This window comes from Cydia splendana, chromosome 1 (genome assembly GCF_910591565.1).
Source record: "Cydia splendana chromosome 1, ilCydSple1.2, whole genome shotgun sequence".
In the NCBI taxonomy this organism is placed as follows: Eukaryota; Metazoa; Arthropoda; class Insecta; order Lepidoptera; family Tortricidae; genus Cydia; species Cydia splendana.
This window is the reverse complement of record NC_085960.1, coordinates 33,047,352-33,072,143: the sequence shown is the minus strand read 5'-3', so window position 1 is coordinate 33,072,143 and position 24,792 is coordinate 33,047,352. Positions and strand designations below refer to the sequence as shown.

General features: G+C 39.4%; 1 protein-coding gene across 1 annotated transcript; it reads left to right on the top strand.

Annotated features, from left to right (window-relative positions):
* On the top strand, positions 1-24,792 carry LOC134793806 (alpha-aminoadipic semialdehyde synthase, mitochondrial). Its single transcript, XM_063765489.1, has 20 exons — positions 1-308; positions 5,102-5,248; positions 5,698-5,874; positions 6,314-6,466; positions 7,715-7,861; positions 9,072-9,150; positions 9,412-9,539; positions 11,126-11,277; positions 11,491-11,613; positions 12,229-12,400; positions 12,714-12,784; positions 14,233-14,357; positions 14,622-14,856; positions 15,205-15,341; positions 20,089-20,201; positions 20,684-20,852; positions 21,005-21,099; positions 21,927-22,128; positions 22,871-23,047; positions 23,787-24,792. The coding sequence occupies exons 1-20, from the start codon at positions 240-242 to the stop codon at positions 23,903-23,905; spliced, it is 2,790 nt and encodes a 929-aa protein (XP_063621559.1). The 5' UTR covers positions 1-239; the 3' UTR covers positions 23,906-24,792.

The window sequence follows — 24,792 nt, the reverse complement described above, 5'->3', positions numbered from 1 at the left end:
TAGATGCTGCAAGACCCGCTAAGAATGACATATGATTGTTCGGCCGAGAATCAAACATATAATGAGCTATCATTATCACGAATTGATAACGTCAGTCGATTGTTATTCTCAACTAAGGAGCTCCTTACTCTAAATAAGATTATACACAAATAGTTTACCCACGCGCTTCGTATGAAGCACGTCGGATCTGTGGCTCATTATATTACCAATTTAGTATAATTATTAATTATAATAGGAAAATGTTACATAAAACGGCCGCGTTGCGCTCGAAGCGCATACATCAGATGGCATACTATTCGACAGCAAAAGTAAGTGCTTAAATTTAAAACTGGTGAAATGTAAACAATTTTGGTGTGTTTAAAACTGGTGACGTGTATAAACTGTTTTAGTGTATTAGGTATGTTCGTCCATGAAAAAAAAGCGATTTTTACCCCAGGGGTAGCTACCTAATAACTACAACGTTTGGGCTTTACGATACGAATTACATAGATCACTTTTATTTGTTTACGATAGAAAATATACGTCACCTGGCTTTGAGGATGAATCATATAATACCTACTTTTCTCCTATAAGGTCAATATCAAGAATGCAAACGGAATTTTTTTGAAAAATCCACATTCATAAGTTGGTTTCTAAATACCTAGGTATCGTTGAGGCCATTAGATAAATGCCAGTACCTACCTTGTTACTCAAAGAAAAAGTAGTTTATTAAAATGCTAAGGTAAAGTAGGTATATGAGGTAGTAAATGTGCTTCCTATATTTCGACTTGATAATAGTTAGATAACATGATTAGGCTGTAAATCTACTACGCTACCTGATAATTTCTAAATCACAATCAGTGGCTAAAATTTTACCTACAAACATAAATTACGTACAAACATTTTTCTTCTATATTTCTCTGTAAAAATAATTCATCCTTTCTTTAGTCTGCTTTTCCAGCAGTAAGTACTACTAACCTACTCATTATCGTCACTTAACAGCTGGGTTTATTCTCAGATTCTCACATTCAGGTAGGTACTTAATAGGAATTAATGTCTTATTTTTAGGGTTCCGTACCCAAAGGGTAAAACGGGACCCTATTACTAAGACTTCGCTGTCCGTCCGTCCGTCCGTCCGTCTGTCACCAGGCTGTATCTCACGAACCGTGATAGCTAGACAGTTGAAATTTTCACAGATGATGTATTTCTGTTGCCGCTATAACAACAAATACTAAAAACAGAATAAAATAAAGATTTAAATGGGGCTCCCATACAACAAACGTGATTTTTGACCAAAGTTAAGCAACGTCGGGAGTGGTCAGTATTTGGATGGGTGACCGTTTTTTTTTTTGCTTTTTTTTTGTTTTTTTTTTTTTTGCATTATGGTACGGAACCCTTCGTGCGCGAGTCCGACTCGCACTTGCCCGGTTTTTTTAAATATTTAAACTTTAAAACCCGGGCTTATCACAATTATTAATAAAAAAGTGGCTGTTGATTAACACAAATGTTTTTTAGGAAATGTTATACCGATTGCCGTTGGTAAATAAGCGTTAGATATTTGATTGTTAACAGATATATAAATGAGTAATTACCGATAAGAATTAATAAACAACTTGTCGGAAATACATACTCAATGGGTACTAAAGAAATTGTTTAAGAAAAATTTACGCGAAGTAATAATTGTAGATACCCCAAAGTGTTTGCTACGTAACACTTAGGTATTTATTTATCTGCAAGTTTAAAAATTTTAGAGAGGCCAATGCAATGAATTGTATTTAAATTTAATTAATGGACTCATACAGGTCCATATGACTGACATAGTATATCACGGAAAGTTATCCCTTTTCCATAAATATGTATACCCCGCCTGCAGCTTTGAATATTTACCAAATACACAATTCAATTTCACAATTAAAAAAAGTTGTGATTGCTCAATAAAAGTTTTGATTGGCTAAAATAATATTCTATGTGTCAAACTTCTTGCGCGGCATTACAATATTTGACGTTGTCAACATCCGCGCTGTTCAGTTGAGTTGCTTCCGGCTTCCGGCTTCCGGCAAAATTCTCGTGGGGTCATTTTTGAGCTGTAGATGGCTCCAGTCAAAATTATTTAGCTATTCTAGTTCGTTGATCTTTCCACGACTGAAACTGACAAAGCATCACCCAACCAAACATGTTGTATTTAAGTAGGTCAAACAAGGCTGACATTTGTTTATCTAGCGAATCGCTGCGGCCGTAGTGCCTGAAGGCTGGCTGAAGAATCTCTGGAAAGCCATTGGCGGTCTCGTAAGGTCAACTGACTGCTGCGAAGATCGAAGCCGATCTTCACTTCACAGGGTTTCAAACGTTACTCAGAACCACAGCGTATGTAAACAGTTTTGTATTACTATGATGAAGGTTTCACTTTTAATAAAAGAATAGTAGGGTCACTTTTAATAGTAGGGTCAGGGACATAGTAGGTTATTATAATATTATACATAATAGTTTGTCTCAATTGTTCCAACTAGCCCCAAGGTTTCATGAGTGTTGCAGTTTTTTTGGACAGAAACCTTATATTATCATAGTAGGTAATAGTTATTTGTATTACAAGGGGGCAAAGTTGTTGTTTAACCGCTCGTGCTAATATTGATACCCGAGCGAGCGAAAGATTTCAAAATAGAACCACGAGCGTAGCGAGTGGTTCGAAAACTGGAATCTTGAGCGTTGCGAGGGTTTCAAAGCACGAGGGTTAAACAAGATTTGCCCCCGAGTGACACACAAAATTTTTCACCACACGTACCCGAAGCAAATATTAAATGTAAAATATCAAACCAAATCAAATCCAAATGAATGTAATTAAATATTTATCATCCAAAATCATCATTTAAAAGTCAATTCTACCAGCAAACATAAGAAAACAACTCAAAATTTACATTTGATTACTTTGCCTCACATGTGAATAAAATGCAACTTTGCAATCAGTTTTTGAAGTGCAAAGTAAGCCTGCCGGTGTTGTGAAAACATTATTTTATATATCTTAAGAGTTAAATGTTACGATGAGTCGATGACATTAAAAAAACCGGGCAAGTGCGAGTCGGACTCGCGCACGAAGGGTTCCGTACCATAATGCAAAAAACGGCAAAAAAAAAACGGTCACCCATCCAAGTACTGACCTCGCCCGACGTTGTTTAACTTCGGTCAAAAGTCACGTTTGTTGTAGGGGAGCCCCACTTAAATCTTTATTTTATTCTGTTTTTAGTATTTGTTGTTATAGCGGCAACAGAAATACATCATCTATGAAAATTTCAACTGTCTAGCTATCACGGTTCGTGAGATACAGCCTGGTGACAGACGGACGGACGGACGGACAGCGGAGTCTTAGTAATAGGGTCCCCTTTTACCCTTTGGGTACGGAACCCTAAAAATATACCTAATGTTTTTATTTGAACACATAAATAGGTACTCTTAATTATGTAGGTACAAATAAGAATATTAAGAACAGGAATAACTTAAGTAAACAGGAAAAGTAAAAAACAGAAAAACGAAATTATATTATTAGTTTAAGAAGTGTAAGTGCTTTATAAAGTTACGGTGATTAGGGTAAATTCGCCTATCACGGCACCCCATTGTGTTTTGGCCGTTTGACCTTATATCAAACCAAAGTTTGTGAACATTTTTTTTGCTTATCGGTGGATGTATTTATTATCTATTTATTCATACTCAATATGTTTCAAAATACATATGATAGGGTAATTTATTTTGAGTTCATTTCGTTTACCCTGCCGTAGATTTGCTGTAAGTTTATCTTGTTGTCAATGGCGATTAATGAAATCAAACGCACCTACATAGTGGCTAATGTGCTGTGTCAATTCTCACCTTAAACTTGTTGACAATATTACCTTATCTCCTGGGCGTGTATCCTTATCAATAATTTAGCAAAACTACGTAATATGTTACATTTATAGAACTTACACACGCATTCCGATCAAGTAGTAAAATTGTAATTAAATATAGAGCTAATTGAGGCAGCTTACTTTAAGCGCGTTGTTTCATCCGCTACTATTGATGCTAACTGTATCTACCTGTATACAAATAGAGTCTGTTCAGAAAGAGAAGAGTATTGGGCCCCATACATTCCACGACTCTTCTCTTTCCGCACAGACTCTAAAATTTAAAAAACTCTCTCCACCATTATGATACTCTTCAAACTGCTGCATTGATTTTTATCAAACATAGCTAAGAACCACCGCAAGGAAACTCGCTTTCACGTAAAAAAAACTGCTTCGAAATCGGTCCATCCGTTTGAGAACTACGAATACTACGATGCATGCCACAGATAGGTACAGTCACCTGCAATAATATGTTACTCTTCGAAGGCCGCAAAAATATATGACACGCTCTTATGGCTCTACAAATAAGATCGTGTCAGATATTTTTGCGGCCTTCGTTGTGTAACATACTATTGCAGGTGACTGTACAAACATTGGCGTCAAACGTATACCATAACACCCCTCTTATTGCGTCGGGGGTTAAATACCGTCTGTGTGTCTTAAAAATTATCTTGCCGAGATTTAAACCAGCTTTTTCGTAGACAGCTCTACGTGGGCCATACTGAAAATTTCTGGATTCTGATATATGAGACGACTTATTTTTTCTAAGTGGCCAGTCCAGGAATTTTCAGATTTAGGTCGTTAATTCGTTACTCGTCTGTTTATGCTATACAAACAAATAGGTTACCAACGGGTCTCTATTGTTTCCCATAAAGTTAGTTATAATATGGTTTTTCTCAGAAACGCGTAACTTTTCAGGATTGCCATAAAACAAACCTAACCTATCTATAGGATAGCCCTACGAAAATCCTGAAAAGTTAACGGTTTCAGAATTAAGACTAATGATATTCTGACAATCATTATAGGTACATTATGACTTTAAATAATTATGTCAAACAAAGGGACCCCGTTACCAACACGTTAATATGTGGGTGGACAAGTTTAGGTAGTTCTTTTGTATGCAATATGTACCTACATATAATTAAAGTATTAAATAATATTAACATAGGTACGGCGTCACGTTCAGTAGGGATCAAACAAAGTGGCTGTAGTTAGTATTTTTATCGGCGTCTTAAATTTCCTCTTTGTTACAGTCACGGAAAGTGATAGCCATCCGTCGCGAAGACCAATCAGTATGGGAACGGCGGGCGCCATTCGCTCCATTAAACGTGAATCGCTTCGTGCGGAACGGAATCAAGGTCATCGTGCAGCCCTCCAACAGGCGCGCTTACCCCATGCAGGTACATGGTCATTGATACTTTGTGCAAGTGAGTGTAGACCAGTCTGCATAGGTACCTATGGGAGCGGCCAGAGCGGGAAGCTTCATATCTTCAACCCCAACCCCCTAATCAGCGCGCTTACCCCACATAGAAAATTGGCGACAAATAGAATAAAAAAGATGCGTACTATATGTTCAGATGTATCACAGTAAAGAACTTTCCAAAATGTAGTCATAATCTTAGTCTATTGAAAATTAATCTAACCAGAAAATTCAATAGAGTCAGACCAAGCTAACTCGGCAGCGAATTTGATATCACATCAGACCGTGCAAGTGTTATTTTAAACGCCATAATTTAATACAAGTTTAAAATAACACTTGTCCAGTCTGTGCTATCAAAATCGCTGCCGAGTTAGCTTGGTCTGATTCTATGCCGGATTTTGGAGTTCTATAAATTTTGTCTTATTCTAGTCCTACATAAGCGCTGGCGCAGTGATCCAGGAAGACATCAGCGAAGCCAACGTGATCTTTGGCGTGAAGCAGACCCCCATAGACCTCCTCATCCCAAACAAGACTTACTGCTTCTTTTCGCACACCATCAAGGCACAGGAGGCCAATATGCCCATGCTGGATGCCATTTTGGCTAAGGTAACTATTCTGTCAGATCCATCCCACCAAAACATTTTCATGTAAAATGTTGCCAAGACGAAACCATAAGGCTCGCAGTGTCAAAAAGTTAACAGATCTCTTGTACAGTCAGCAGCAGAAGTTGCTAAGCGGGCGAGGTGTTCAAAATTACCTTGACACGCTCTTATTCTCTTAATAATAACGTCGCGTCAAGATCATTTTGAACACCTCGCCCGCTTAGCAACTTTTGCTGCTGACTGTACAACCAAGCTTCTAACTCTACAAGTCCTACTTCACAAACTCTACACCTTAGTCAAAACATGTGGTTTGGCCGTTTCGTTAATATAAGAACTATTGTATAATAAAAAATAATTAATAGTGAATACATTTTTCAATACATACGCCGATGTGACGGTAGCGAAGAGATGAGGGTATATGAGTCACCATATTTTTTTTTCAGAACATCAGACTGATAGACTACGAAAAGTTGATGGACGATGCAGGCAACCGAGTGGTAGCGTTCGGGAAGTACGCGGGCGTCGCGGGCATGATCAACATACTACATGGACTCGGGCTGCGACTCCTGGCGCTGGGGCACCACACGCCCTTCATGGTATGTAAAACTTTCCAGGCTACACCTGGAGGCGGAAAGTCTTTGGGGAATTGTTCTTCAACAATACCCTAGGTAGGTGTAGGTACCTACACGGAAATACGGTTAGCATCAAGATTTTGTCCATTTATGACAGACTTTGAATAGCGAGGATATTTACTATTCGGTTGATTCTCTGAAGAACGTGCTTAGAATTTTGTTATAAGTTATTGTTATATGATTATTTATATGTAGGTACCAACCTACATCTTCTAATGACCCTGATTTTGATTATGTATACATATATTGTTTACTATCTTATCAAGGCGATTGCCAGTAGGTAATAGGTAATAAAATATGCTCTTAGATACAGCTAGGTATCTTGGGTACTCGTGGATAAGTGTTGCCACGCGTTAATTTTTCCTTCAGATTACATTGACCCACTAAAGAAAATGAGATGAAGATCTATAGACCAAACCAATATTTTACGAGTAGTTCATCAATAGAGTGTCACTATCAACCTCTCAGTCACACCGAATTATGTTTCTAGGACTTGGGTAAGCGTATCCCACTTACCAAGCGACTCATAATTTTGTTTGCCATGGCCCTAATATACAAAATAGAATTATTATAGTTGGTAGCACTTCCTGATTTTACTTATCTAAAGTTCCGAATGACATGTTGAAGGATTAGTTATCACATTAGAATCATTAGATGATTACACATCTCGTAATCGTCAGCAATGACAGAACAGCCACTAAGATCAGAGTGATGCTAGACGCTAGTGCGCAAAGCACAAAAGCACAAGCGGTTTGCCACTAAATGACATACTTCAAGCAGAAGCAAGTCTTTAAGCTGACTAGTTCTGCATTCTGCTGAATTCTCTTGCAATTCTTTGCTATAGCTGTCATGGTTATTCTGCTGACTGAAAACAATTTGTTTTGGACGGGATACGTCTGCCGAATGCACTCGGATCGGTGGGCCTAATTGACTATCGAATGGACCCTGCAGCTGCACGTTTGCCGGGGTAGAGGCAGACAAAATAGAGATGGTGACCTCGACGCATTTTGCAGCGACTGCAGCAGTGAGCATGAGCCATGATGAGACCGTGATGAGTGGCGGAAGACAGGGAAGGCCTTTGGCCAGTAGTAGGACACTAATTAGGCTTTGATATGAATAAAAGTCTTTAAAAATCATTTCCCATCCACATTTGCTAGAAAGACCAATTATCTGATTGATTAGAAAGAGATGTATACTGCTTGTATGTTCCAGCACATTGGACCAGCTCACAACTACCGCAACTCCAGCATGGCGCGGCAAGCCATCAGAGACGCCGGGTACGAGGTGGCGCTCGGCATGATGCCTAAATCACTGGGACCGCTGACCTTCGTGTTTACCGGCTCAGGAAACGTTTCCCAGGTATGTATGGGTATGACGGATACTCCGGGACAGGTACTCGGCAGCGCTCTGATTCTAAAATATTCCTGTATCCACTTTTTCGTCAGGTACCTTCGTTTACGAGGGTCGCACTGAAAGATTCGGGAATAGAGAAAACTGTCGCATCTAGACAGTCAATCTTTATTTTAGTGCATACTTAAACTCAAAGTGACCACGCATATAAATTTTCTTTTGAAAGTAATCATTCTGTAATGCACACGGCTCATAATCCCAAAGTCCTTTTTGTATGGCGATTTTGGGGCCTTAGTGGTTTTGTATGAAATTCGTGGAGTAGCCAACGGAATTGAAGTTTTTTTTACATATATGTATATACATATATATATATATATATATATAAAAGATTTTTTTACTGTTGTCATATGAATATTTAGGAATGTCGAAACCTGCCGATATGCAAATTTTATGGCAGTCTTTTTAATTAACAGCACAAATGCGATTTTAATTTTAGACGTCGCTTTGGAATGACATGCTTCTTTAAGATCACCCATGGGATAAAATGAAAGTGACTTTCATATTTAATTTTAACTGCAAACGAGCGTACGATGAACTCTAGTTCATAAAAAAATAACAGAAGCCCATTGTAACTTTTATTTGTTCGCTGAGGGCATATTGAAAACCGTTTAAAAATATGATCCGAAAAATCACTTGGCCAAAAATTCAAATAATGTTCGACATACAATTTTCAAATTGCCAGTAATTCTTAAATACAAATGACAACCAAATGGAAAAGATAAAAAAAAGTTTAATAAAGAGTTACATTTTAATAAATTATAAATGCCTCTTTCTATTATGTTATTTCTAAGTGTCCCATTCCAGAATCTTTCAGTGCGACCCTCGTAACTGACCCAGTAAATGTCACAGTAATATATTTCCTTACTTACTGAAGTATTTTTGCTCGTTGCTGAGGATAATGGCCAACACACCGTTTGTTTCACACGGTTTCTGAGAGCAGATAATTCGGGTCGCTGGATGCTAAGCTGAGTGAAGAGGTCGTTCATATCATACTATTCTAGTTGACCAAGTGCCCTACCCTCGGGTATAGTACAGTACCGTCTACTATTTATTTTATTATGACTATGACGGGGCTGTGTGGCGTTTGAAAACTTATTTTTATTTTATTTGTTATTCAATCTATAAGTAAACTATAAGTAACAAATGTGTATGTTTTCAGGGAAGTCAAGAAATATTCTCCGAGTTACCTCACGAATACGTTCCACCGGAAATGCTCAGAAAAGTAGCGGAACACGGAAGTAAGTTGTTCTTCAGAATTTCAGCTTTATCAACTTATATCAGGGAAAACCATACTAATGTAGAACCCTCTAACTCTAATGATTGGCTCCTTCAGCCTTTTTATGCAGACTGTGACTGTGAAGAAAAATAAGGGCCAATGGCCAATGATACACTTTCAAGAGCCAATCTTTGGGTAACTTACCTTACTCGATTTTAGCTACTTTTTGTTTGCGCAAGAGAAACTTTCCTACATTTATTTATATGTTTATAAATGATTACAGGTCCAAACAAGATCTATGGTTGCGAAGTGCGCCGGCGGCACCATTTGGAGAGGAAAAATGGCGGCGGCTACGATGCGCAGGAGTACGAAGAACACCCTGAGCGATACATCTCTACCTTCGCGCAAAAGGTAAAAACATATGGTTGTCTGTAAAGTCGGTTTACGGACGATAATTGTGCGTCATAACGTCAAAAGAAAACGTGGCCGTAACGTTACCATGGAGATCTGCCCACAACGTTACCTTGGAGATCTGTCCACAACGTGACACTTTATCGTGCATGCTACCGGTGTTCATCGATTTATAAGACGTTATCACGTCAAAAATACAATTTATTTAAACTAGCGTGCCTCTAGCTTGCAATTTGATACTTATCCCCTTATCCATAAAAATTAGCTAAGCTAACTAGCATTTGTTAAATTTTGTTCCTTTCTTACAAACTCAACTGTCAAAATGACAGGTAAAGACAAACGATTATCAAGGGTCGAATTTAAACTGTTGTGAGACATACTAACATTGAATAATTTTACGGTTTAGACTCACTTGGTTTTAGTCACTCGCGCGACATGTTTCATGTTGAGAAAGGAGACCTAGGCTCTCCGAAACATGTCGCGCGAGTGACTAAAAACCGTAAAATTATTCAAGATTATCAAGGGCTTGTCACTTATAATAACAGCGTTTATGAATAACGCCATAAGATCGATTTTAGTTTTCAAGGAAACTTTTCCTTTATCACTCTCTACTCTACCTTATACCTTATAGTGCCTGTTTTAATTACAACCTCGAAGAGCCTTAGAGTCCCAAATTCTCCCATTTTTATCCAATTAGACCTTAGCGTAGACTGCGGATACTATTATGATTCAATTGCTTTTGAAACTACATAGGTATAGGCATAGGTAGGTAGTACCTACCTATAAAGGAATTTGTTTCTCAGCAGGTTCGTAATTCGTAATGTAAGTATTTCTGTCAAAGTTACCATTATATCAATAAATGCCTATTAAATTATTTAACTCGCGTTTAAAAATTTCTACGGTGCTGACCTATTTTAATTATCTACTTTATGCAATCTACAATATCTACATATTCATTCATTTTATTTGATTGCCAGCACAAGTACCACTTTATTTTCAATAGGCCGGCGCTTAAGGTAAACAGCTGATTACTTGCACACAGTGCATCAAGATTGTGCCTCATTACCCTTGCAGTTTATCTATAAGATAACGTAGTAAACAAATATGACAGAATAACAGTCTACGTTATCGGTCATGGAATTAGTTAGGTTAATTATATTGATTTTATTTCACTTTTAACGCCAAGAGCTTAGCCACATTTTTTCCATTTTCAGAAGACTTATTTAAAATGTGATTTCCAAATACGCTGCACTTCATTCACATTTATCAGTATTTTTGGAATTTAATAGCGCGTCTTGGTTCATTTATTCGCATAAAATTATTCACATGCTGGGTATGCATTATTCACATGCTGGGCTTGCATTATTCACATGCTGGGCAAGCATTATTCACATGCACTGGGCATACATTTTGACTGATCTACTCCTTTCTTATATTCACTGACTTGCTCAAAACGCTTTGCCTTCAGCTCTCTTACGCGTAAGTATCCGAAGAGAAAACAGTAAACGGTATCACGTGAGATTGGGCCTAAATCCTCACCAGATCTACCAAAGTTGATTTAGCAATACACATGTTTTCATCAACAGATAGCGCCATACACGTCGGTGCTGGTGAACTGCATCTACTGGGCGGTGGACAGCCCCAAGCTGCTGACCATCCCCGACGCCAAGCACCTCCTCATCCCCTCCAACACGCCCTGGCTGCCCAAGAGCATCGGCGCGCCCGCGCTGCCGCACCGGTCAGTACTAACAGCAATCTTGTAGGCGCTATAGATCTAGCATTATGTAATCAGACACAATGAGTCAAGTTAATTAGTTGTCAAGCGGACCCCAGGCTCTCATGAGCCGTGGTAAAATGCCGGGATACCGCGAGGAAGAAGACGATACAACGAGGATTATCTATAATTTTTCTTCCGTCTACTTATCCTTAAAGTTCCTTATATCTTTCCCAGAATGCTGGCTATTTGCGACATCTCAGCGGATCCAGGCGGCTCCATCGAGTTCATGAACGAATGCACCACCATCGACACGCCCTTCTGCCTCTACGACGCGGATCGGAATAAGGACACTAAGAGGTTTGTTCATTTTTCACCTCTTTTCTTTGCCTTCCTCTTAAACCATTCAATTTCGACTGAAGAGAGAGCAAGTTCTTTTTGGAAACATTGACGCAGGTTTAAGGCTAAAATGTTAGCCACCAGGTTCTTCTTATACGAGTACCTTGAATTTTTTCACACCCTTCATGAATAATTAAATCCTCACTATAATTAAATAACTCACTGAAACATATCCGGCTCGAAGGACCAAAACATGGATATGATGTTGGTTATTACTTAATAAAAATGCCTCCTAGCCTAGTCGGTAGTGACCCTGCTTACGAAGCAGGAGGTCCCGGGTTCGAATCCTGGTAAGGGCATTTATTTGTGTGTTTATCACAAATATTTGTACCTGAGTTATGGATGCTTTCTATGTATATAAGTATACCTATGTATTATATATATCGTCGTCTAGTACCCACAACACAAGCCTTATTGAGCTTACTGTGGGACTAGGTCGACCTGTGTAAAATTGTCCTGTAATATTTATTTATTTATATTTAAAAAGGTTTTTTATTTATCATGCAAGGACTTGACAGGTCATTTTCGTACTCCAAACTAAAATATAATACCTACCTTACATGTCGATGTATTCAGTTTCAAGGGCCCAGGCGTGCTGGTGTGCTCTATCGACAACATGCCAACGCAGCTGCCGCGCGAGTCTACGGACTTCTTCGGAGACTTGCTCTTCCCGTACGCTGAGGACATCATGAAGTCTGATGCTTCGCGGCCGTTGGAGGAACACAACTTCTCTCCCGTCGTTCAAGGAGTAAGTCATAAGAGCCATAGACTTAAAATGTTTTCGTTCTATCTCTGGTTCAGTGCAAATGGTGCAGGTTTTGTACTCCATGGACAAAAGATATCGGCGTTACGAACGAAGTGTTCTTTAGTGTCAGTCCTGATGTAATTGAAAACTAATAATATAGCTTCATCGTATCATTCCATACATACATGCCAGTCTTGATGTAGCTTCATAGAATGTCTTTACTTCTTTGTTCATGAGCATAGCATAGCATATCGCTAGTCAAACATTTTGAAATAGACTGATAACTAATATTTATTACAAAGTCTACGTTTTACAGGCCATAATCACGAGCAACGGCAAACTGACACCACCTTTCGAATACATCAACGAATTGCGATCATCAAACAAGTAAGTCGAACGCTGTTATGTACCTACAAGCAAAAAACGCACGAGTCATAGGGCCGACATACTATGAACACCTACCTGTCGACTTGAAAAAGGAGACTAATGAGGAAACGTTTAGACGCAGACTGAAGAGCCTTTTGTTGGAAAAGGAACTTTACTCCGTAAAATAATATATACAGATAATTAAATAAATATTGAACATAGTTAGTTATATGTATATTAGATACTTGACATTGATGCGTACTATACAGTACTAGATCTATTTAATAATTGTTTTTATTATGTTATATTTTTTTATTATGTATGGATCAGAGTGTTGGGCCCTAAAGGTGACGGAAGAAAAGAGATTGCATGTAGCGGAGATGCGAATGTTAAGATGGATGTGTGGCGTGACGAGAATGGATAGGATAAGGAATGAGTATATAAGAGGAAGCCTGAAAGTTGCACCCATAACAGAAAAAGTAAGGGCAAATCGCCTAGCATGGTACGGGCATGTGATGCGGAGGGATGAAAGTCATGTGACGAGAAAGGTATTACGAATGAATGTGGAGGGAAGTACGAGGAAAGGAAAACCGAGGAAAAGGTGGATGGACTGTGTGAGAGATGATATGAAACGAACGCAAGTGAATGATGAAATGACGGGCGACAGAGAGGTGTGGAAGAGAAAGACATGCTGCGCCGACCCCAAGTGAATGGGACAAGGGCAAGAGAATGATGATGATGAATAATGATGATATTTTTTTAGACTTAGTATTAATTTTAATTTTTTATTGACATCATTTTCTATGATTTGTACTTTCTAGTACTGAAACTGATTTAATTTTTCTATTGACATTGTTTTATTTTTATATTTTTTACTATTGTGACATTTTGACGTTTTTAATTTATTTCGATTTGAATTATTTTTGATTTGTTATGTACTAATTTTATTTTATTTTATGTTTTGATGTTCGGTCCTAATTCTTATTATTATTCTGAAAAACGATCATCATACGACAAGTAGTACAAGCTGAAATGTATGTATATTTTACCTGTATGAAAATTGTATATTGAGATAAATAAACTAAACTAAACTAAACTACAAAATGTTAGAGTAGAAGAAGATACTTTAAGGAAGACTCAAGCTGAATGAGTCCGTGTCTGGGTTGTCCGACACTTCGTGATCTATGTTGGGTAATCAGTGATCACATGATGCTTTCTATAGAAAACGAAGTCTCGGACGTGTCGGCCCGAATCCGGACCGTTATAGCGTGAGCCATTCATAAGGCGGTCATCACGTTAGATGTGGCTCCGATCGCCGGTGTGTGAGCGATACAGCGCTATGCACGTAGGTATATACACCGATGTCCTGGAGTGGCGTGCGGATCCGCGTCCAATAATCATCATCAAATATCCTTATATTCTTCCTAAAATTCCTGAGTAACTAAATAATTTTGTAAATCCTTTTGCAGTCGATCTCGCCACAAGGTGGAAGGCGACGACCGGCAGAACTCGGTGGTCATCCTGGGCAGTGGGCTGGTGGCAGCTCCCGTGGTCGAGTACCTCGCTAAGGAGAAGAATATCTCTGTTACTATCGGTACGTTATTATTGCTGCTGACTTACTTCGATTACATCTATTAATGTATCGTCAATGACAATTAAAGTTCCTACTTTCTCCAATGTGACACAAAAACCTACAAAAATTGAAGAAAAAATTGCAAAATCAAGGTCTATTCCGAATAGAAGGCGGCTCTTATTGGCCGTGTTATTACAGTTACATTAGGGCCACAGGATGGCTGAAATAACACATCTTGCTTAAAATTGGTTCCACCTACTTACACATTATAATTTTACATTTTAGCGTCCCAAGTAAAGGAGGAGGCGGACGCCCTAGCGGAGCGGTACGGCGTGCGCTCCGCGTACCTACAAGCGGACGACGATGCCGCGTTACGCGCTATGGTGTCGCGCGCGCGTCTCGTGGTGTCTTTGTTGCCTTATGAGCTGCACGGTGCCGCTGCGAGAGCCGCTATTGAAGCTGGAGCTCATATGGTCACGGCTTCTTATGTGAGGCCTGAGGTTCAGGAGTTACATAGCCGGTGAGACCCTATTAATACTTTATTACCAAAATAACATAGATATATTTGCATATATATATGTTTGCATAAAAATTGCATACCTACATAATGTAAATCGGAATGCAATATTATGATGAAATGGAGCTGATCTGATGGTGGAGACAGGAGATATTAGCCATGGGAACTCTGGGATAAAACTGCGCAGTATTTGGGGTTGTTAGAATTGCCTCAATGAGTATTAGTTTGCCTGTGATAAGAAAAGTACATACAGTCAGCGATAAAACCTTGTGCCAAAAATTAAATTTAGCCATAACTTATTTCTTCATGGTTTCAATGAGCTGACTCTAAAATGTGTTATCCATATTACAGTGCCAAGGAGGCCGGAGTGACGATCCTCAACGAAGTTGGCCTGGACCCCGGCATCGACCATCTTCTGGCTCTCGAGTGCATCCACGACGTCCAGAACCATGGCGGCAGAGTAGACTCCTTCGTCTCTTACTGCGGAGGTATGTTTGACTCTGATGGTGAACGCGCTACGGATGATATATCTTAACTCATCCGCAAGGCTATGATGGTCGACTGTATAAATGATATGGCTGGATAAATGATGATAAAACGGACTTTTTATCCAGTTTTTATTGATTTGTCGTCTTTTCCACTTTTGACAGCGATAGTCGTTAAACGATTAACTGCATAACATGGTCGTTGGATAATATGTCATTTGTCTACATTTCCAACTTAAACTTAGTGGATAAGTGGATAAGTTAAATGATATAAATGACACTTATCTAGATTTATACAGTTTTATAACATTCATACCGTTTTGTCCACTTTGACAACAATACACGGTAAATGGCTACGATTGTTGGATAATTAGACATATAGTCGATTTTTGACGGCTAGCCTTTGATTAATTTATCGTAGTGCTCACTGGGTCACGATAAGCGCAGTTAAGAAGCTGTAATTAGTCTTAACTTAATTGATTCATTTGTGTTACGAAAATTAACTATGTAAATTGTATTGTATTGTATCTATTGTACTTAAATCGTACACATATAAGTCTATAGCATTCGCTAACACACTTTCATGCATGCAACATGCAAACATGCTTTTTATTTATTCTCCATACAAACTTCCACCTCCATGTCATCTCTTTTTCACCCTTAAAGGTAGGTATGGCTAATAAAATTGGTCACAAATACATGAACATTCTTTATCTCTTACGAACTTTTAAATGATAAAAGGCAAGTCCCATTTCAAGAAATTATTGAACCCCTATACAAATTTCCACCCCTTGTTTATACCCTTAAGGGATGATTTCGGGGATAAAAACTATTCTATATCCTACCCCACAACTCAAACTATCACCATAATAAATTTCATTTAAATCGGTTCAGCGATTATTGATTGCCCATGCAAACTTCCATCCCCCTTTTCGCCCCCTTAAGGGGTGAGTTCTGAGATAAAAAGTATCCTATGTCCTTCCCCGGGAGTCAAACTACCCCTATACCAAATTTCAACTAAATCGGTTCAGCGGTTTAAGCGTGAAGAGGTAACAGACAGGCAGACAGACAGACAGTCAGACAGACAGACAGACACACTTTCGCATTTATAATACTAGCTTTTGCCCGCGACTTCGTCTGCGTGGAATTCGTGACAGCAGCTAAAGTAGGTATAGCGCCTGGATAATGCTAATAGCAATTATTCAATTCGGGCATTGCTTACTTCAATTAGTAGGTAATTCATTAACTCTTAAATTCCACCCCCCTTTGATTTTTCCTTCCTTCCTTTGATGATTTCCGACATAAAAACTATCCTATATATGTCCTTCCCCGGGACTCAAACTATCTCCATACCAAATTTCGACTAAATTCTGCACCAGCGCCGGTCCTACACCGCGCGGGCGGGACAGTTCCTATTGACAATGTTTGTTGTGCAGTTGTTCTTAAGTCCCCATACAAAATTCCACCCCTTTAAGGCATGAAATGGTAGGTCCGTATTTTATACATGTTTATGCAAGTAACTGACGGTCTTTCCACCGCTATACAACCGGCTGACGGTTTTTTTTATTTATAATAGCATATTTATAATAGCATCTAAACTATCATCTGGCAAAGTATCAGGAGGCGATGATTGAAAAAAAAAAGTTTTTACATGTTCATGTGATCAACTGACGGTCTTTCCACAGCGATACAACCGGCTGACAATTTTTTTATTCACGATAGCATCTAAGAAACTATCATCTCAGACAAAGTATTTAGCGGGAGGCGATGACTGACGATATTTGCTCCTGCCGCAACATATAGGGCTAGTATAAGGTGACGCTTACGGGAAAGGAGCTGTGACCCTCGCTCTGGTTCTTTCCTTGTCCAACAAATATCACTGGCCATTTAGCGAGGTAATGCCGCCAGTATTTTTGGCACATTACGTCCGGGGTATAATCACAGTGGGGGGTAATATTGTACTTGTTAAGTCATTTAGTTTTACTTATTACTAGAAGATGCACATATTATTCGCTGGGTCGGAGAACCACGAATCGATCGCAACGCGCGCCGTGGCCCAAAAAGAAACTTTCGGCAGACCAACTGTCACTTTTTACTAGCGAGGTTTACCTACGTATCCGTGCATTTAAAGTAATAATAATAAATAAAGCACCAGCTTCCATTATTAACTTTAATGCTGACTCTCCCTTCAATTCCAACATGTAACGGCAAAGGATTACACCTAATTTTCTTTGCAGGTGCATACATTTCTTCAAGGTAGGTTTTCCCTTTTGAGTTATTTTCTTTGGCGAACTGTCTGGCACTAGGTCTGCGCAATTGCTGCTCTTCACTGGTTTTTGGGAAGTTTTCTTAGTAGTTGATGTAGTAATTATATCAGAGCCGCGATATGTTTACTCCTAACGTACACACAATCACATTTTCCACTCGTAACATAACGACTAGAAGGAATCTGTAAAAAATAAATTATTTCTTTACTTTCTATTACATTAATGGATCATAATATTATGTATGTACTACGTCAAAGATTGCAAAAACAGAAAAAAACAGCTTACATTCAAGGATGTTTGTCACTGAAGTTTGACGAATTAGGTACACGAGCTTCAATGGTGTGGCTCTTATGATCTTCACATTTGATTTCTTTTAGGTACATCTTGCACATGTTAAGCCATAACTTATTATTATCCTTTTGGAAAAACACGAAAAGTCTGCATTATTAACGACACTACAGTCATATCTAATACCTTTAAACGAGCAATTCTTGGATATTTATTTATTTATATGTATATATATTTCGGGGATCTCGGAAACGGCTCTTACGATTTCGATGAATTTGCTATATGGGGGTTTTCGGGGGCGAAAAATTGATCTAGCTAGGTTTTTATATGTTTTCCGAGCATAGTTCGGTCTCCCAGTAGTTACCTATGTGAAATGCGTTATTCGATTTTTATTTCTTTACTTCTCGTAAAGTCAGCCATGAGCAAGTCCGTGTGTGTGTACTACCTGAAATTTATTGATTGTGCCATTTGTGCCATTTTAGAGGGGAAATGAAGATTTACATGTTCGAATAGAATATATGTAAGTTACAATATTTCATTGAAATTATTTGTTCTCTTCGTAATGACAGCCAGCCATTTGACATTTCAAAGTCCGCTGTCATATCGCACCCAGCGAATAGGTTATGTTTTATTTTCAAATAAACGATTTCTTTTCTAAACTGCAACATTCCTAACTGTAGGTACAGTCACCTGCAATAATATGTTACACAACGAAGGCCGCAAAAATATCTGACACGATCTTATTTGTCGAGTGATAAGAGCGTGTCACATATATTTGCGGCCTTCGAAAAGTAACATATTATTGCAGGTGACTGTACATCGGTGGACCTTATTTCAAAAGGCATAAAGTCCACCGATGTGCAGTTAACAGTGTGGGTGATTGTACAATTCTGCCGTGCTTATAATAAGAGCAGTGGAGTCAGACCAAGAAAAGTCTGCAGCGGATTTGATAGCCCAGGCAGTGCAAGTGTTATTTTAAACGTCAAACTTCTATGAAATTATGACGTATAAATAACACTTGCACTGCGTGGGCTATCAAATCCGCTGCAGACTTTTCTTGGTCCGACTCTAACTCATTTTGAAGTGTCATTCAATTGGACACTTTGTACTTGTACAATGTGTTCTACAATAGAAAGAGATTTCAAAATGAGTTATTGCTCTTAATAAGCACGGCAGAATTATTTATTTGATTTTGACAGATCACCGTATTTTAGGTTAATAAGGTCGACTACTATCCTTAAAATTTTGTATGACATTACAAGCAAATATCAGCAATCGTGAATTAAGTATTGTAGCCGAGTCTACTTTAGTCCGATAATGTAGCTTATTTCAAAGACTATGAATTCTAAGTACTAGAAATAAAGTAGATTTTGCGACATGATAAAGACGGTTAAATTTGAGGCGGTGAAATAAAAGATTCACTTTAAAAAAAACCTTATATAAACTCAATTAGAATCTATATTTCAAAATCTGAAACCATGGATAACTTTTAACTATCAATGCCACATGTGCATAAGTGGTGATAGCATGTCATTTAGCCAACTATTCATTAAAATACGCTTTAAGTAAACTTGTTTAGAATTGATTTTTCAAAAGCTCAAACTATGGATTAATTTAACTGTCAATGACATATCTAGATAAATAGTAGAATGTAGTTTAACCATCTTTTCTTTAAAATACACCTTAAGTCATCGAGTATAAATATGATTTTTCAAAACCTCAAAACATGTCACGCTATCATTAGTCACATATACGTTATCCTCGCGAACTATTAATTAAAATACACTTTAAGTAAACTTGTTTAGAATTGATTTTTCAAAAGTTCAAATCATGGATAAGTTTTAACTCTCAATGATATATGTGGATAAGTGGTAGAATGTGATTTAACCATCTTTTCTTTAATATACACCTTAAGTCATCGAGTTTAAAATTGATTTTTATAAACCTCAAAACATATCACGCTATCATTAGCCACTTATACGTTATCCTCGCGACTTTTTACCGAATTATATCATTTATCAGAAGTCGTCATATCATGCATTAAATGATTAATGATATGGTGACAAAACCATCATAGGCGTCCTGGACATCTAATCAAATGACAATCAAAAAAGATAGTGTAAACGTCGTTGGATGATGCAATTAATTGTAAGTTAAATTATGAAAGTTTAAACTCAATGTTAGGTATCTTACAGGTCTGCCGGCGCCTGAGTTCAGTGACAACGCGCTGAGGTACAAATTCTCGTGGAACCCGCGAGGCGTGCTGCTCAACACAATCTCCGCAGCTAAATATCTAAGCAGAGGACAGGTAAGCTATACTTTTTAATTATCGAACAATTTAAACTAATTTTACGGTTTAACTCGCTTATTTTTAGTCACTCGCGCGACATGATTCGGAGAGCCTAGGTCTCTATTTTCATTTTCAAACACTAACAGTGCATGAGCAGTGGTCACGATAGCCACGCGGCGACGCCGACTAAAATACTTGAGTTAAACTGTACTCAGGACAGTTACCTAGATTTTCGACCGATTTGTTTTTTTAGGTGGCTTGACTAAATGTCAAAAAAACTTGTAGAAGCCTAAGGAAAAACATAGCCTCCTAACCACCAAACCCATTTTAGGATTCTCAAAGTTGTTACACAACCGATGCTACGGCATAGCTCATAGCAGTATTCTCCCAAAAAAGTCAAGTCCCTTCCCACAGCCGCTAGGCGGGCGTCACTTTCAAAATATTTTAATCCCTTCTGAAACATTTACCAAATCTGATTGTAATTGTATATACATTGTTAGATAGTGGAGGTGCTCAGCGGCGGCGAGCTGATGTCCGTAGCTCGTGAACTAGACTTCCTACCCGGCTTCGCTTTCGAGGGCTTCCCAAACCGCGACAGCACGCAGTACGCCAAGCTGTACGGAATCGAGGACGCGCACACCATTTTCCGGGGCACCATCCGGTACAGAGGTAAATAGGGATAGTTACTGATGACATTCTTAAAACAATTACCGACATCAAACATATGTACGTAACTGGCCCCAAAAAGTTTTAAAATAATTGCTTTCAGGACATATCATCAGTCATCCATTGGCCATTTCATAACTAACAATACTTTTCAGGTTTCGCCGAAACAATGATCGCTATGCAGCTGTTCGGCTTGGTGGACCCGAACCCTCACCCCTCACTCCATCCAGAAGGACCTGAAATTACTTGGGTATGTTATTACATAACTTCGTATAAGTCATTGAACAAAAAAAAAAAATTAGCGGACATCCTGAAACCTGCTAACATCCCACAATGCCTGAAGACTCGCCTCTTTAACCAATGTATCCTGCCCACCATGACCTATGGTGCCGAGACATGGACGCTCACTAAGGGGGCTGTGCATAAAATCCGCGTAGCACAGAGAGCCATGGAGCGCGCCATGCTCGGTATCAAGCTTCAAGATCGAGTAAGGAATGTCGAGATCCGTCGCCGCACCAAGGTGCACGACGTGGGTTTCGTCATTACCAAACTAAAATGGAATTGGGCGGGACATGTTGCTAGGCAGAGTGATGGCAGGTGGACTAAAATGTTAACAGAATGGTGGCCGCTTTCAAATGAAAGAAGCGCCTGGCGTCCGTTGGCTCGTTGGATGGACGACATCCGGAAAATTGCGGGTCACTTCTGGATGAGATTAGCTCAGGACCGGGACAAGTGGCGTACTAGAAGAGAGGCCTATGCTCAGCAGTGGGCGATAAAGGGCTGATATGATGAAGTCATTGACCCGTGAAAAGGAGGAAAGAAGTCATACATATATAACAACCCATCGTATAAACTTTAATTTGAAGTGCCCTTACTTCTCCTACAACGCGCTTACGAAGTTTCGAATGTCCGTTTAAAAAAAATACTACTCCTAACAAACTCTCACTGGATTTCGGTCTCCAGGCACATCATCCGCTTGGAAATAGGTCTTTATATTATCCATTTCTCTTTCTACAATCATAACTTCATAAGTTTCAACGCCAAACCTAAGTATGTAACAATCTTCATAATTTGCAGCGTCAATTCGCCTGCGAGCTGCTAGGCCTCACAGACTCTTCCATCTTCTATGAGAACCTGAAGACGCGCCTGACGGAGCGCATCGGCGGCGCTGGCGCGGCCGGGCTCGAGTCTCTGGGGCTTCTCGAGGATAGTGTTATTGTCAAGAGGAACACGCCGCTCGACACTGTCAGCCATTACTTGACTAACAAGTTGAAATTAGGTAAGGCATAGATATACAGCGAATAAAGAAGCCCAAAGAAGTGGTAATTGGCTGGTTATACAATAGTATGGCAAAACACGTGTAGGATATACAGTATACACTGTTTATTGGCACTATAGGCAGATCACTTGACATTGATATGAAGTAGGTAATATAAGAGCTAAAGGAAGTGGCCACGAAAGGAAATCATGCCTGGGACATCTTTTTTCATGTGGAAGAACTATGTGGGATGATTTGTTGCGGACTAGGTTTTAGATCAGAAGTCTTGGTGAAGCTGGAGATGCGAATTTGAATTAGATAGCCTGTATTTATAAATTTAACCAAAAGGGGATAGCATGACTCGAAACTGTTCAATTCACAGACGAAAGAACGACGTGGAATAAGTTGTTCATTATTCTACTTATATCTATGATTGCGGGAGACAAGTAGTTAGAGCTGTATGGTAGGGATCTTGGTTAAGAGCTCATTGAGTTATTAATATTACTATAGAGAAGCCATACCAAATAATAAAATTGTCGCAATCACAGCCTGTACCACGCGACCAAAACGTCGTAAGCGCCGTAAAACTCATGGCGCTTACGTGTCTAGGCCGCGAGATTCACGCTCCGCTTCTATGGTTTGTTGTCAAAACAACAACAGCGCATGGCGCAAAATACTGGTTCTCTGTGCCAGTTCTATACGTAGTAATAATAGTTCAATGTAAGGGCTTGACGGGGTTTAATGTTTTCATTTAAATATACAGGCGACGACGAGACAGACTTCGTGGTGCTTCGGCATGAAGTTGGCGTGACATGGCGAGACGGGCGCAAGGAGAGGCGTGAGGTCACCATGACTGTCCGCGGCGAGCCAGCGGGATACACGGCTATGGCGCGCACCGTGGGGCTACCTACTGCTATCGCCGCCAAGATGATCATAGACGGTGAGTGTGTATGAGACGTAGGGCTACAGAAAGAGACGGGAAATCACCATAACTGTTCGCGGGGAGCTAGCGGGACGTACAGCTACTGCTGCCAAGATGATCCTCGACAGTGAGTGTGTAGGTACTGTGTCTTAAGTAAAAAGAGACGGAAGGTCACCATGACTGTCCGCGGCAAGCCAGCGGGATACACGGCTATGGCGCGCACCGTGGGGCTGCCTACTGCTATCGCCGCCGAGATGATCATCGACGGTGAGTGTGTATAATGAATTTGTTTACATGCCAGTTAAGTGCCCTTTTTCCGTAATGAATGTTGGATGGCGGTAAATTCAACCATAGACTAACCTGAGGGCCTAGCCAAGTGACGCTACGCAACGTAGCGTACCTAGTCATCTCTCTCTAATACTCTTCCATATTAGTGCGACAGTGACAGTTGCGTTTTGTTCGCTATGGAGTTCGATTGGCATGTTGACTACGCACCCTGATCTGCCATCCCGATACAAGTTTACTTTTCGATTGGCGTTTGTATGGACAAACAACAATCGAAATGTAATCGTATTTATCGAAATACGATTATCATCTCAGATACAGCTCCTGTCAAAGGAACTTTTTCCATTCATAGCGCCCTGTGTAGTGAGCAATTGGTGGTTTTTAACCTTATTATTATTACATTTTTCCGCGCTATTCGCATTTATGCACAGCAAACGAGGTTTCGATGAGATTTTTTTTGTGTCGGTTGCAGGTGAAATTCAAGAGCGAGGCGTTGTGCTTCCCTTCGCACCGGTCGTCTACAAGTCGCTGCTCTCGCGGCTGCGCGCGCACGGCGTCACAGCACGCGAGATAAGCCGCCCTCTCAACTAAACGTCATATCTTAGAGCGGGAAAGTAGCATAGTGCTTCCGCTGGACGTGTCGCCAGCGTGTCGCTCGCTGAACGGGCTAGGCTGCTGTCAAAGGTTTTGATAGATGGCGCCATAGGTTTCGCCCGTCTTTAGATTTGTTCCATTTTCCCGGCCATGACATTCCAAAGAAAAAAACAAGAATTTGACAGTATTCGCAAGACTGACAGGTAAAACCTATGCTGGCGCCATCTGTGAATTACTTCAACCGGCCAACCCAAATAGAGTAACTGGACTATATCTATAAAAACTCGATGATACTAGACGTATGAACTCACACCTCATTCTCACAGTTTTAAGAGTGAGACAGATAACGCAGAACGGCTCTTTGGAAAGTTTTTACCAAGTCAAATACAAGTTATCACTGGTATAAGTATTGCATTTTGTACTCCATGAACATAATACGAACAGGGAGGTTTCACTTTCATCGAATTAGTCAAATTCATTAACTACATATTATATTTAAAATTTATTTGTCTGATTTGAAAATGACGTTAGAGAATACGAGTCACTATGTATGTTGTTTGAACGAAAAAAGGGGATGTGTATTTATAGGTACCTACATATAAGTAGCTACATAAGTAAAATAGCTATTTACTTAAAAGTATGTCGAATTTTTAATTACGCTTTCATCCTTCAATACAACTTTTCTTCAAGTGTTACAAAGTTTTACATAGGTAGGTACAAACTTGAATTTGTTACTGTAAGAAAAATCTAACCAAAAATATCTGCAATCGTAGACCTGTTACGGACCTACGGCGTAGCAATTGCTACAATTGTAATGAGCTGCGCAGCTTATGCGTATGTTAGGGCTTGTGCACAAATCACGATAGATCGATCACGTTGGGGGA

Excerpts from the sequence above, each read along its gene's own strand:
- LOC134793806 (XM_063765489.1), top strand. The coding sequence starts at position 240 with ATGTTACATAAAACGGCCGCGTTGCGCTCGAAGCGCATACATCAGATG. Across the intron at positions 9,151-9,411 it reads AAAAGTAGCGGAACACGGAA|GTCCAAACAAGATCTATGGT; the intron begins GTAAGTTGTTCT and ends AAATGATTACAG. Across the intron at positions 11,278-11,490 it reads GCGCCCGCGCTGCCGCACCG|AATGCTGGCTATTTGCGACA; the intron begins GTCAGTACTAAC and ends TATCTTTCCCAG.